This window comes from Papilio polytes, unplaced genomic scaffold (genome assembly GCF_000836215.1).
Source record: "Papilio polytes unplaced genomic scaffold, Ppol_1.0 DF823901.1, whole genome shotgun sequence".
Classification (NCBI taxonomy): Eukaryota; Metazoa; Arthropoda; class Insecta; order Lepidoptera; family Papilionidae; genus Papilio; species Papilio polytes.
The window spans coordinates 1,797,665-1,813,546 of record NW_013525303.1 but is presented as its reverse complement, the minus strand read 5'-3'; the positions used below and the strand labels follow the sequence as shown (position 1 = coordinate 1,813,546).

The following is a 15,882-nucleotide window of genomic DNA, read 5'->3' as shown; positions in this document are numbered from 1 at the left end:
CGTTAATTTACTAATATTTCTTGTACCATTCCAACTAAGCTCTGAGCTTGTGGCTAGCTTGAAATAGTTTACAATAATATTCAAATGGCATGATCCAAACCCTTGACAACATTATCGGAAATAATATCCTTTACAATTATCATATTGGCATTATAGAAGCTACATGTTTCAATTCACCTAACATGAAACCTGTAGTAACTAAAACCCTTTTTGAGAACTCATACCCCATGCAACATGTAATTTAATTTTATTAGATAACTAGCTTTTGCCCACAACTATGTACATGTGGAATAAAAAAAAAAGCAAGTAGTCTGTGTTCTTCCAGACTATCCTCTACAGCTATGCCAAATTTCATAGAGATCCCTTCAGCTGGTTAGGTTAAAAACTCTAACAAACATCCATCCATCTACACTTTCGAATTTATAAATTAGAATTTAAAATGTTTTCATTCCTTACTAAATGTAAGGACCACAATTCAGTTATAATCTAGTTATCTGAGTGATTACTTAACTTCAAATATTAATTAACTAATTAAATTACATAGAATAGTGATTAATAATTGGTTTTAATTTATTTTTAGGTTGCTCATGATGTGGAATTTTTAGAACATACATTACAAAATGCATTACAAGTTGATGAGTTCACAGCAAATCTTTATGATATATGGATAAAAGTACGCGAAGAAGGAATAACTCAGGTAAATAAAAATTAAATAAATTATTGTGTGTATGCTAAATATGCTAATTTTATTATTATATAGATATTCAAAAGGATTTTTTTCTAAATTAATGTGTGCATATAGGTAGGTTTTATTTACTTATAAAATATGCCTTAGCTAAATGATAATGGGAAAAATAGGTGATTTTGGTTGTCTTTTAATTTTTTTACAAACAGTATCTTTTAAGCGATTTACAAATTTTTAATAATAAAACATGTTGGGTGTATACTTCATATGCTGGCAAAGGGTTAGCATGCATGATACATGGAGATAATTATTATATTTGGTATGGCGTAGCCTATAACACTTGGCATGCTGCGCTCGGACATAATGCTGGAGTCAAGGTGTCCGCATACAGTGAACCAGTGCGCGAAGCACACACCGTATTGTTCTTGGAAGCAGGTGGAAATCAACAGCATAGCGTCGGGATTTGGTCACCTTGGACCGATATCGAGAGACATACAGAGGTAGCTGATGTTCAACCACTGTTAAGCTACAATTGTTATGTAGTTTTTGTAATTAACTATGTAGCGCTTGAATACATGCACTGTTTATACACATGGAATACTATACATAACTTGTCAGTACTAATTGAAGACCATATTTTTATGGTACATATGATGGAAATGGTTTTGTAGTTTTTTTGTAGGGATTTAGTGGTGATTGGTGTCAAAGTTCTATGGTGTGAAACAGTAATTCAAATTTGCAATTAGGTTTTTACTAAAAAAACAGATTATATGGCCAAATATTGAAACGACATTTAAGAATTTATTAGCATCTTAAATAAAATACTGTCATCTGATAGATTGTATGCGACGTTTACGAAGAAGTTTAAAATTCGTTTCAGAATTCGGCCGTTACTATACAAGTGAGGTTGATATCCTAATTTTTTTCGTTAGATATTCCAAATTTGTTATGTTTTTAAGTTAATTTAAGCTAATTCCATTTCACTAATATATTAAATACTAATAAAAATATTGCATATTAAAAAATCTATTAAATTGTTTAAAAAGGATTTAACGTTTATGTGTCTAGGTAGTTTTAAAGTAACAATTATTTCAAATTTTTAGTGTAACTGTTACAGTCAGTTAATTATTAACAAGCTTAAAATTTTTTATGACTAATTGTTTGCGCTTAACATTATAGTCTCTTGAGAGTTTTTTAGACGCTTCTATAATGCTAATATCGAAACAAAAACGGTTTGGATAAATCACAGATAATAACTTATAACAGTGGTAGTGCCCGCTTTAACATCTTAGCACTGCAGGGCCGACACGCCCGGTGTAACACCACGACCACACAAGACAGGTGTGAAGTGGAAGCAATTCCCCGTTTTGTCTGATAAGTGTGGTGCCGGAGGCCTAATTTCAGTCCCTTTCCCTTTCCAGTATTTTCTTGAGAAGAAAGGATAGGAAGTAAAAGTGGATTTGACGGTGGAGGAGACGCATAGGAAGGGAAAAGTCCTCTTTATGTGCGTCTTCTTCTCCGTCAATAAGGGTAGGCAACGCATCTGCAATTGCGGATGTTTATGGGCAGCGGTGGCTTAAAATAATAAAGCCATGCTTAAAAGGCAGATTCCATTAAAATTTGACTGTTTGTTAGATTTACAATCTATGTGTGTGCAGTGTTAAAGATTCGTTCCAGTATTCGGCCGTGAATATATTAAAATTAAAATAACAATTGACTGTCTTCATATATATATTGTTTCTCACTTTGTTCAATAAGATTATGAGCGACAGCATTATGTTATTACAAGTGTAAATGCAGTTTAAGTCTTAAGAATTGTAATTATTTGTATAGACTGATAAGATATTTGACGTCATAGTGAAACTATGTTTTGATAGTTCCAGAGTTTCCCAAACTTATTCCTCTAACACTAACTTTAAAAGTAAAGTAAATAATACAAGTGTTATAACGACTCCCTGTTTATCTCCACCTTAAAAACTTCAACATATTAGTTTCGTCCATAGTTTAATTAAACATATTCTAAACTAGCTGATGCTTGCGACTTCGCCCGCGTGAAGTTAAAAAATGTAGCCTATGTTATTCACAGATAAATTACCTTTCTTATGGTGAAAGAATTTTTGGAATCGGCCCAGTAGTTTTTACGTGAAACGAATACATACAAAAATATAAATCTTCTCTTTATAATATTGTATTGTAATAGATGAAACTTTTTTCATCAGATAGCGATAAAATCAACTTTACAATTCAATATAATACATTATTCAAAATTACTTATTTTGCATTTAAATTTAGTTACTGGTTATTACCGACAGCGGTCCTAATTTATTATAGGCCTCTTATCCCTCTCGGCTTCTAGTGCTTTTATTACTTTGTACAACGTTTTTTCGTACGAAAGACTGTTTTTACATACTTTTATTACAAAACCAATGCCGCCTCACGTCTAGATATCATTGTTTAGCTAAACTAATGTAACGATTTGTCTGTCAATATGGTACAATGTGGACATTTGTATGTTGACCAAACAATAAAGAGGAAAATTTAAATCGAACGTAACACTATTGTATTAGCTGGAAAGTTTTGTCAACTATATCACTTGTGTCATGTAAACACAACACAATGACGATGCAATCATTATACTTACATTATATGTATAGATTGTTCATCATTTTAATGGGTGTTTACAGAATGTTAATATGGTAGACTGACTTTCGTCTGCGAGTATGTTTGTGAATTTAACTAGAGCTCGTACTAACTTCGCACAATGGATAGGCTCGCCCGTCAATTACCACCACATAGAAGACAGGTGTGAAGTGGGAGCATTTACGCGTTTCGTCTGATGAGTGGTGCCGGAGGCCTAACTTTAATCCCTTTTCCTTCCCACTCTTTTTCTCATAAGAATAGAATGGAAAGGGAATGTGGATTTGACGGTGGAGAAGACGCATAGGAAGGGAAAATGTTCTCTTTATGTGCGTCTTCTCTGTCAATGAAGGGTAGGCAACGCATACGCTATTGCGAATGTCTATGGGCAGCGGTCGCTTCGCCATTTTGGCGGATTCAGTTTGCCGCTCGGCGTTTGCCACCTTATAATATAAAATAGCAAGTGAAATACATGTTCTATCAGACTATATTCTACATCTATGCCATATTTCATCAAGATCCTTTCCGCTATTCTAGCGATAAGTTCTAACAAACATCCATTCATCTAAAGTTACGCATTTATGTTGGTACGAAGTATAGATATTGTGGTATCTATTGTGCTACCTTTTTTATTAATGATTAAAGAAAATATTATCTTGAAATCATAGACAAAATCTATTTGTGAGAGTTGTTATTGAAGGTTTAGTTTAGGATTTGTAAACGCTATTGCAATACTTTGGCTGTGGTTAAGATTGCAAATGTTCTTTCGAAATCCAATTGGATCAAAGGAAAATTATATGAATTGATTGTGCGATGACCTCGTTGTGGTTTAAGATTATGCAAACAGATATTTTATTTCAGTTAGAACTATTTTGTGGCAAAAAGTTTTGGAATGGTTGAAAAATTTTCTACAATAACTTCATACATAATTTAATGGAATCTAGACTAAAACAATATATTTTTAAAATTAATATTATGTGTTTAGAGTGTGTAAAATAAAAAAATAACATCGACGTATTTGATAATTTAATCTTAATTTTTAGTGCTGGTTGCGGGAGCTTTTTAGGTTATGTTAATGTAATGAGTGGACAGAATTAAAAAAAAAAATTACGTGTTCCAGTCTATCAGCCTCGGCCTGTTCCGCTCCGACTACCTGATGCAGTGTACGGAGGCCAACACGATAAAGCAAGTGGAGTTTAACACGATCGCCTCCAGTTTTGGCGCCATCACCTCCAACCTGCCCGCCATGTCTCGGTACCGACATTTTGTGCTGTCGTTGTGTGTGTGACACGTGACTTATTGGGGTTTTCATTTTTTTTTACATGTTTTCAAATGTGTTCCAAATTCAAATATCTTCATGCTTCACACACATTAACGATTCAGTCAACATCTCTCATGTGACTGCTATCTGCAAACGCACGCTATGCAATCATCTTCACATCACTATGGATCTTGCTTTTTTGGTGTATTTTTCTTTTTTTATCTGTACGCACTGCTTATGCTTTTGTTTTTTATTTGCACCGTAATGTAAAATTTGTTTATCAATTTGACGTTGCAGATTTTGAATCGATTTAGATATAGAAATGTTGAGTGCATGTATTTTTGAGCGCATAGCTTGAGTAGTATCACTTGAGAGATGTTACCTGAGGCCTTGGTTGTCGGTCTTTGTGTTGGTTGCCGCGTTTTATTTATTTTTTAATCGATGTATCGTGTCTTCTGTCCATTCATTGCAGCGTTCGGCTTAGGGTACATCTTTCAAACGGTTCAGTGTTTAGCTTGGATCCATTCAATCATATACAGGGTGACCGGTGTGTAAATGATGATACTCGAGGATGGAATATAGGACGAAAAAAATCAATATTGACATACTGCTGAGTAAACCTAATTAAAAGTTAAACAATTTCGTCAAGCATGATCATACGCGGAAACATGATACATTACGCGAACACAGAATTGTTTCTGTAGGGAAATTTTGTAAAAAATAAAATGCTTAATTTCATTATATAACATTAACGAAAATTTCAGAATGCTCTCGAACAATATCGTTAGTATTACCGGTCACCCTGTATATAATTATATGTAAAGTCCATGTAAACAATAAAAGGGTTCGATAAAACGACGTTAGTTTCGATTGGCGGTATTCTCTATAGCTGTTTGTGTCGGTAAAACAGTCTTAAGGTCTCCAGCTGTTTTACCGACGGCTCCGGAAATTAGTCGATAAAATCGGTGACATGATACGGTCAAAAATACAAATTAGTAATGTCCAAGTATATGATCTTGATAAGATTATTAATCGATTGTACTAAAATATCGATATTCGATTAATCGTTTTTTACAATGATGTCCCATCACTAGTAACATTAACGATGAAAGTTAAAATGACAATTGTCAGATAAATAATCGTTAGTTCTTGCCACAAATGTTACATAATCTCGCAAAGGTTTATATCGCATTGTTACTTTTGTTATAAATTTCAGAATTTTATATTGTTACAAACTTTTATGGTTTCAAAACTTTATAATTTAGCAAAACAGGAAAGCAATTCCGATTAATTCGCGATTTCTCGGTTAACACTTGGCCAGTACAGTAAAACAGTTGCGACGGCCAGTCATTTGTAACTCACTGGCGCTAGTTCACGCTGTGCTAGTTGATTGACAGTCCTTATCCTAAGAGGAAAGGATGGGAAGGAAAAGTGTATTTGACGGTGGAGGAAACGCATAGTAAGGGAAAATGTCTTCTTTATGTGCGTCTCCTCCTCCGTCAATTTAGAGTAGGCAATGCATCTGCAATTGCAGATGTTTATGTGCAGTGGTCGCTTTTCATTTCGGTGGATTCAGGTGGCTGCTTACTCGTTTTCCACCTTATATTATAAAAAAAATCACCTACAGATGGAGTGTTTCATAAAAATTTTACGTTAAAATCGAGAGTCGATTCGAAGTGTCAATTAGTAATGCAAAACATAACACTCAAGAAAATTACCCAAATAAAAAGCGTTGTATTCGTAGTCATATTATATTTTTAATTATAGGTGTTGCTCGCGACTTCGTCCGCGTGATATTAAAAAAATTATAGTCTATGTTATTCAGCAATAAATTACCTTTGTAATTGTTAAAGAACTCTTAAAATCAGCACAATTGTTTTTAAGTTATTTCAACGCATACTCGTACAAAAATACAAATCTTCCCTCTTTGTAATATTAATTAGATAGAAATGTCTATCTTCAAGAATACATACACTTCACAAAACAAACCACATTATGTATTAAACGCATGTAATTCTTGTGTGAGTTTTTTGCACTAATCTTTATTATTACTTCTATTTATTTGGTTTGTCTATTAGTAATTATTGCTTGGGTTTTTATATTATTAGTGAATAGATAGTGCCCAAACTGTATTTAATGAACGCGATAATTCTTTACGAGGTTTAAGGACTGTCCCACCAAATTGTAAATTTCAGCGATCCATAGGTCGCTGGTTCAAATCCGGCTCGAAGGACCAAAATATATATCGTAAAAGATTTAGAAATAGAACTATTTTTAACGGAGACATGTGTATTGGTAAAATATGTACAGAAAAAGACATAGAAAAAACGATGACGTCGACAATGTGTTCTAATTTTAAATAATTTAAATTCTTCTTCTTTTCTAATGGCTTAAGACCTAAAAAGTGTAAAAACTCCTTGAACAGTCTGATAACAATCGAATGTGTAAAATATGTGATGGAAACATCAGATTTTGTTCCCTAATATGTCAGTGACGTCATTTTAAGCTATCTGAGCCTCTATATAGTGGTGGGACAAGCCCTTAGGCTCACGAAGTTTAGGCTAAGCGCGATCTGCGCTCGACCACATCAAGCCCGGTGAATCTGTAAATTCCTCTTCAAGGCAAGCAGTGACCATTCAGTCACAAAAAAGAGCGATAATTCTAGAACTTCCCATATTTTTCATAGACTGTTTTAGAAATTCATTCTGTTCCAGTAAATCTGCTGTTATATTTCCTTTTTAATTTCTTTCCATCTTGCACCCCTTGCCGGGTTCCGTAACACCCAGGGGGTTTTCATGGATGTTAACATTTTAAACTGCATTTCCTAGCATGCCTTTTGCCTCAGCTGTTCTGCATGCATATTATAAATCCAATTCTGTTATTTTTAGTAGTATAGCGATCGACTATTTTGAAACTGAAAAGTTAACAGAAAAAAGCAGAAAAAGAGATAGTATATTTTTATGCAAGTGGAAAGTTGCAAAGGGAATTTTAAATATATTATAGAAGTTAGCATGTTGTTTGTTTGTATGTTTGTATTTTGAATATTCTTAGTAGAAGATATAATTCTTCAATTATCTTGCCAGCTCAGTTATATGCCTTTCCCTTGCATGCATCGTTACAACATTAAGAGCTTGAGAACATCTGAAACTATACTATCGCACAATTGTTTTGTCTCCCTTTGATTCATAGGAGCCTATATGGAGAAGCATACTCGATTTTTAGTTGTGCAACTGAACTGACTGTGAAACAATCGATAATAGCACAATAGTTGTGCGATAGTTTTGTCAAATGTGCGCTCTCTAAGTTCAGCTTTATTCGTGTGTTCCGAGCCGATAAGATATTTGAAAAGTATGTTATTGAATGTAGTTCAGATAGTGCTGTCTCACTCTAATTAAAATGTATTTGTTGCAATAAACAATAAATTGGAAACTGTATGAATTTTTGAATGATTGTTACACATTTTATTTGTATTTCAGCTATATTCTTCGCCAGTTGGGACATGGAGATCTTATTAAAAAGGTTAGTAATTAAACTATGTTACTAAATGACATTAAACTATCCCAAACGTTTAGCGGGCATTTGATTAAATTCTAAGAGTGGTAGAGCCCGCTTTAACATATTCGCACTGTAGGGCCGGCGTGCCCGGTGTAATACCACGACCACACAGAAAACAGCCGTCAAGTGGGAGCAATTCCGCGTTTCGTCTTATGAGTGTGGTGCCGGAGGCCTAATTTTAGTCCCTTTCCCTTTCCACCGTTTTCTTAAAAGGAAAGGATGGGAAGTAAAAGTTGATTTCACGGTGGAGGAGACGCATAGCAAGGGAAAATGTTCTCTTTATGTGCGTCTTCTCTGTCAATGAAGGGTAAGCAACGCTTCTGTAATAGCGGATGTCTATGGGCAGTAGTCGCTTTCCATTTCTGTGGATTCAGATGGCCGCTTGCTCGTTCGCCACCATATATTATAAAAAAAAAACTATCGCACAATTGCTACGCTATTGTCGATTGTTTCAACTTGGTCGCTGAACAGACGTCTGAAACAGAAGTAAAGAGAGAAAATACCATATTTCATTCCCTCCCCTGCTAAATCCTTTTCCTTTTCTCTTCCTTTAAAGAAAAAAAACAGGATATTGTTTGTGAAATTATGTGGACATCGTGACTTGTATTTTCCAGATGCCAGAGAACGGTGCTCTATCAGGACTTTGTAGTGGCATAATCGAGGCATATGACCTTTTCGGTGTCGCAAGTGCCATCATAATATTTGTGGTAGAAGAGGTGTCATACAACATATGTGATCAGAGGTTCCATGAGTTTGAGATATCAGAGAAAAGGCCCGACATCATGGTAATTATCAACCACTAGTTGATCCGCCGATTATAAAAAACTTTATGTTTACACTAGCTTTCGCCCGACACTCCGTCCGGATTAGAAAAACAAAAGGGAGTGGCCTGTGTTCTTCTAGACTATTCTCTACATCTGTCCCAAATCTCATCGAAATTCGTTCAGTCGTTTATGCTACAAACTCTTACAAACATCCATCCAAATAAATTTCCTCATTTGTAATATTAGTATAGTGTGATTTTTGAAATTGTCAATTGAAAATGTCAAAATCCAAATAAAAAAAATGGCAACGAAGGCCTTCGACTTTGGATAACAATTACCGTTAGTATGACAACCTTACTAATTTTATGTTGTCAGCTTGTAGTTTTTGTCTCTTTCCCGCATGAAGGATTTTTTCAAATTGTTTATTTCCTAGTTTAATAGCCTAAAGCGTGTCGTTAATGTAGGGCATTTTATTATAAAAATAGTTATTCAAAAATATACTCTGATTGCTGATATACATAACTTAATGTGTTTATGCTTTATTATATTAGAATAGAGAGACATTATTAAATTATTAGTTGTAATAATATTTTTTTTTTTTCAGATACATAGAAAGACTTTGAACGAATTGTATGAAGAGACAACAGTCAATGATAAGAAGCAATTAATATTGTAAGTATCGTTTATTTTATCGGTTAACTATAAACATTTTTATCTCGTAAACTTCGGTAATGAGTTTGAGTATTTATCTAACACTAGTTGTTGCTCGCCACTTTCCGGGTGAAATTATAAATTTATAACTAACGACCTCGTCTGCGTGAAATATAAAAAAATAATAAAAAAATGTGGCCTATGTTACTTACAGATAAATTACCTCTGTAACGGTGAATTTTTAAAATCGGCCTAGTAGTTTTTGAGTTATTTCAATACATACAAAAATACAAATCTTTCTGCTTTATAATATTAGTATAGATATAGCCTATGTTACACACTGATAACGTAGTTTTTTAATGGTGTAATAATTTTTTAAATCTGTCCAACCGTTATTTCAATACATATGAAAATACAAATCTTTCTTCTTTATAGTATAGATATATTGATAATTTTAGAGATTTCTGTGATGTAAATAAATTTATTTCCTTATCAGCATTGGTCCCGTGCGAAGGTCATTAGTGGTTACTAAATCAGGCCCTTACAGCCTTACAAATAAACGCGGTATAAATTTTGAGCAAAATTTGTACTAATATTTGCTTACAGTCAGTTTATTCCTAAATTTAACTTTATACCGCGTTTATTTATAAGGCTGTTAGTGACTTAGTAATGACTAATGGGGTATGTATGACAGGGAGGGGCGGCCGGTAGCGGTGGTGTACTACAGGTCGGGCTACGAGCCCTCGCAGTACCCCTCCTCTCGCGAGTGGGACGCTCGGCTGAGGGTAGAAAGGTCCTCGTAAGTATAACAAAGTTAACTTTTATCTCCAATCAGGATTAAAGGCAAAAATGTTACTTAGAAGAAACAATAAGGAATGACGGGAAGGTTTTGATGGAGGTGGGGATTTATATGGGGAAATATCCTCTTTCTGTTTGTCGATTAAGATAGAAGACGCGACGAATTCAGATGTTTATGAGCAACGCTTCGCTATTTTGGCGTTTGCCGTTTGCGTATAATAAAACTAAAAGCCTGTCTAGTAAGCCTAAATTGTAAATTGTCTGATAACGTATAAAATACTAGCTTTTGTCCGTACCTTTTCTGCGTGAAATTGAAAAATCAAAAGTGAATAGCCTATGTGTTCTTCTAGACATCCATGCCAAATTTCATCGAAATTCGTTCAATCCTTTAGGATACAAACTCTAACAAACATCCATCCATCCATCCATCTAAACTTTCGCGTTTATAATATTAGTGTAGTAGTATATTATAAGATGGAAATGTTGAATTTTGTTCTCTTATCTGACAATGACGTCATTTTTAAGCTATTTGAGCCTTTGTCAGCCAGTTGAGGGACAGACCCTGTGTACAAAAATCGATTATATTTGGGGGTTTATTTGAACAAAACGGTTATGGAGGCAGGAATTTTTGTTGTTGTTGTGTTCTTATTTAAAGGACTGATTCCTTGTTGTAAAAAAAACTTCCTGATACAAGTAGGCAATTTCTCTACCTTACAGAGCGATAAAATGTCCATCGATACAGTATCAATTAGCTGGCACAAAGAAAGTGCAGCAGACGCTGGCGTCTCCCGGCGTGCTGGAGAAGTTCATGGGCGGCGGCGCGACCACCGCCAGCGTCCGCGACATCTTCACCGGCCTGTACTCGCTGGACTTCGACGAGAGTGGGGAGAGGGCAGTCGATATGGCGTTAGCTGATGCTGAGAGGTAACATTAACCGTTAAATGCGTTTTTTTTTAAATACATTAAATCGAACGTAGATCAAGGGATTTTTTTTTAATTAATCTATTAGGTGTGGAAGAGAAGACTGATGTATAAATGCATTATCATGCATTTAAGAGTTAAATATTTATCATTTACGTTAGAAAAATTGCCTTTCATACAACGAGACAAACTCCGACAAATAACTTATTAACTATAACTTATTAACTTACACTAGATAGCAGTGAGTAAAGAAGGGATAATAGTTTTTTCAAGTTTACTCGATAATTCTACGGTTCAACGTATCTTATTCAAAGCCCAAATTTAAAACAAAATCATCCCCTTTAGAAGTTAAGCGCCAATAGCCTAATTGTTTGGTACGGACTACCGATCTTGCGGTCGAGGGTTCGAATCCCGCCATTCGACTGTCGTGAACCATATCCTAGCACAAGTCTAGAGCTTAGTTGGAATGGTTAATGGAAATACCAGTAAATTAACATAAATCTACTAATATTTTTATTTAAAAGTGGTAGTGCCCGCTTTAACATGTTAGCACTGCAGGGTCGGCTCGCCCCCAGTAATACCACGACCACACAGAAGACATGCGTGAAGTGGAAGCAATTCCGTGTTTCGTCTGATAAGTGTGTGCTGGAGGCCTAATTTAAGTCTCTTTCTCTTTATCACCCTTTTCTTCTTAGGAGAGGTTGTGAAGAGGAAGTGGATTTGACGGTGGAGGAGATGTATAGGAAGGGGAAATATCCTCTTTATGTGCGTCTCCTCCTTCGTCGTATAAGGGTAGGCAACGCATCTGCAATTCCGGATGTCTATGGGCAGCGCTTCGCCATTTTGGCGATTTTAGGTGGCCGCTTGCTCGTTTGCCACCTTATGTTATAAAAAAAAAACATTAAAAAAAAATCTCTTGTATATATTTTTTCGCGACATCGCGGGTAATAGCTAGTTTGCTATATTTTTGTATAGATTCGTGCTGAAGCCGCAGCGCGAGGGCGGCGGCAACAATCTGTACGGCGCGGAAGTGCGCGAGGCGCTGCTGCGCATGCGACACAGCCGCGAGCGCGCCGCATACATACTCATGGAGCGGATACTACCCCCGCTGGTCAGTATTCTTATATACAACTCTTAGTATACATATGTACTTAGTTTTTTTATATTATAAGGTGGCAAACAAGCAAGCCACCTGAGTCCACCGAAATAGAAACCGACCGCTGTCCAACTTTAGGTTATATATTTTCACGCAATTAAACTAAGGGGATAATTAAATTGTAAAATTAATAATATTATTATATTATAAAAAGGAAAGATTTGTATTTTTGTATGTATAGAAATGAATCATAAACTACTAGGTCTATTTTTAAAATTCTTTCACCGTTAGAACGATAATTTATCCGTAAACAACATAGACATATTTTAATTACACGCGGGCGAAGTAGCTTTCGCCCGCGACTTCGTCAGCGTGGAATTAAAAAAAAAACAAAAGTGAGTACCCTATGTGTTCTTCCAGAATATTCTCTACATATCTATACCAAATTTCATAGAAATCCATTCAGCAGTTTAGGCCACAAACTCTAACAAACATCCATCTAAACTTTCATATTTATAATATTAGTATGAGTTATGCTTTGAAGCAAAAGTGGAAATGAGTGGGACGTGTTGCAAGACGTAGTGATCAGAGAAGGACAATTAGAACAACGTTATGGAAAGGACCGCAAGGGAAAAGAAGTATAGGAAGACCAATAACACGTTGGGGAGACGAAATAAAGAAAACAGCCCATCCTGAGCTCAAGAGGCGCAGGATAGAGAGAAGTGGATGTCATTGGAGGCCTTTACCCAAACAGGAGTTCCTACAGAATTAAAAAAAAAGTAAAAAAAAAATAATATAAAAAACAAAATTTAAAAAAAAATAGATACAAAAAATACTTTTTTTAGAAGAAGTGTGTAATTATATTTTTATGTTCACAATTGTAAACAGTGCGTATAAGTACATTATTTTTATACTTTAAATGTAAACTTGTAAGGAAATAAATGGCTTTATTATTATAATATTAGTATGATTGATCTGCAGGTGTCAGGGTACGTGGTGCGGCCGGGCGCGCCCGTGCCGCCGCCGCTCACCGACCTCGTCTCCGAACTCGGGATATTCGGAGTTATTATTGGGTAACTATGTCTATACTATTATAATAAAGCGTAAACACACACTTCTTTGTTGCCTAACATGTCAGCAATTACACCATATTTTTGAAAAATTCTTTTTTTAATAAAAAAGCCTTACGTCATGCTTTAGGCATATTTTCACACCATTAAACATAGTGGGTTAATATTTTGAATAAAAACCCTAATGTGGGAGAGAGACCATAAGTTACTGCCAACATCAAGAAAGCAAAATTGCCATAACTCAAGGTAATTGGTATTTTGACATTTGCATTTGATTATTTAACACATGTAAACAATAAAATAACATTTTTGTAATTTTATGCGGATGAAGTCGCATGAGAACAGCTAGTCTATACTAATATAATAAAACACACACTTCGTGGCGTACGATGTCAGCAATCACAGCATGTTTTTTAAATAATTCTTTCTTTAGTAAAAGCCCTACACTTACGACACGCTATAGGCTACATATTTTCACCCTATTAAACTTAGGGAGTAAATAATTTGGAAAAAATGTCATGCGTGAAATACAAGAAATTTTGGAAGAAGCTGAACGAGAATAGCTAGTTCACCATACTTCATACTAATAATATAAATGCGAAAGTTTAGATGGATGGATGTTTGTTAGCGTTTGTTTGACTTTTGGTATAGATGTAACTTGTGTTTTTTTAATTCTTCGCGAAAAAAGGCGCAAGCGAAAGCTAATATATCTATATTATTATAAAGAGAAAAGATTTGTATTTTTAAATGCATTGGAATAACTCAAAAACTACTGGGCCGATTTACACCATGAAATAGCTATATTTTCCTTTATTTATTTTTGAATAAATAGGCTATGTTTTGTATTATTTTTTGTACATGAAATCGAGAGCAACAGCTTTAAGACTGCTGACCATTAAAATAGTCAGAACCGAACGTTTATAGCGATTTTAAGTATTTTTATCTATTTTCAGAACTAAAGAGAAGATATTCAGCAATCGTCAAGTAGGTCACATGTTGCGTACGAAGCTCGCTGACGCCAACGAGGGCGGAGTCGCCGCGGGGCTCGGCGCACTCGACTCGCCCTTCCTGCTGGACTTATAACGTAATTTAATTAATTTAATTATACTGACTTTATGGTTAAATTCATGTCTGTAAACATTTAAACCCGGTTTGGAAAAATTTAAACCCAGGTTTGTAAACCCAGATTCATGTTAAATGTAAACCAAGTATATAAAATTAGATTCATGTTAAAGGTAAACCAAGTTTGTAAAATCAGATTCATGTTAAATGTAAACCAGGTTTGTAAAATTATGATCATGCTAAAAGTAAACCAGGTTTGTAAAAATCACACGTAATAGTTTAAACCAGGTTTCAAATTCATATTTATAATAGTTTAATTTAGTTTTTTCATCATATTTAGTATGTCTATAAATTGAATTTAATAATAAAAGTCGGTATTAAAAGCTACGTTTCGTTACAACATTGGAAGGTGTTTTGTCTCGCTCACTCGTACTGTTTATATACCGATATCCTATTCTTGCGTAATTTAACGGCAAAATTGAGAATTTTCTCGCATTTTAAATAATATTTTTTAATATATTTGACATAAAAAACTACTAATTTCAGTTTGTATGACGTGTTAATTTGAATTATTTTATATAGTGATTTTATTTCTTTGAAAAAGCAAAATCTTTTAATATTCGATAACATGCATAATTATTTCAGTTATATCATGGAATTAATTTTAAATTTATACCAAATATAAAAATAACGAGCACAAGAAATATTTTTAAGTTTATTTTATTACTATTTTTATATCTAAATACTATGCCATATTCTTATATTTGTTGTTATTTTTTTAATTAATTGTATTCCTCTAGTTTGTCTTTTTTGTATGGAATTGAGATTTGTGGTCAGAAAAAAAAATGTTTATTGCAACCATTGTCAGTTATAAATGAATTTTTTAAAAAATTATTCCTATTGCAAATTTTTTGAATGATTATAAAATAATATATGAAAAAATGAACATTTTTTGCTACATTCCAATAACTATGCATTTTTTTCGTTTTGACTCTGAGGTGATTAAAATTGTTATTAAAGAAATTGTGTGGTGATATAAGGTGCTGTATAATTGACATCGTTTTATATAATTTTTTGATACTGTCTTAAATATAGATTGACTTAAAATTGTCGTTTTAATAACCTGTTCCCCTTTTTATCTTTAACACATTCAGACGTTAAAATCGTAATGGCATTTAAATGGTTAACCATTAAAACATTATTTCTTGTTTATTTAGGACAAGTTGAAATTCTACAGACATGTGAGTTAATCTTAAAAGTGTACCGTTACCTTTACTGCGTTTACTAATGGCCAACAATAGTAAAAAAAACAAAACGATATTCATATATGTTGTTATTCAAACTTGTTGCGCAATCCATACCTTCAAAGGTATCAACATTTT

General features: G+C 34.2%; 1 protein-coding gene across 3 annotated transcripts in view; it reads left to right on the top strand.

Annotated features, from left to right (window-relative positions):
* LOC106102890 (glutathione synthetase-like) overlaps positions 1-15,207 on the top strand; it is a 15,935-nt gene extending 728 nt beyond the window's left edge. The window contains exons 3-13 of one of the 3 annotated variants that reach the window (XR_001225605.1): positions 581-697; positions 1,016-1,185; positions 8,060-8,102; positions 8,753-8,923; positions 9,507-9,574; positions 10,248-10,352; positions 11,069-11,275; positions 12,248-12,383; positions 13,350-13,441; positions 14,392-14,718; positions 14,755-15,207. Coding sequence is in view for 2 of the 3 variants with exons in the window: in XM_013282493.1 (XP_013137947.1) it covers positions 581-697; positions 1,016-1,185; positions 8,060-8,102; positions 8,753-8,923; positions 9,507-9,574; positions 10,248-10,352; positions 11,069-11,275; positions 12,248-12,383; positions 13,350-13,441; positions 14,392-14,521 (1,239 nt within the window). In the remaining variant the exon portion in view is untranslated. Of the gene's footprint in view, positions 1-580; positions 698-1,015; positions 1,186-4,442; positions 4,577-8,059; positions 8,103-8,752; positions 8,924-9,506; positions 9,575-10,247; positions 10,353-11,068; positions 11,276-12,247; positions 12,384-13,349; positions 13,442-14,391 lie in introns of all 3 variants that reach the window. The other 2 variants (XM_013282494.1, XM_013282493.1) reach the window with 2 other exon arrangements.
* Positions 15,208-15,882: the final 675 nt, after the last annotated feature.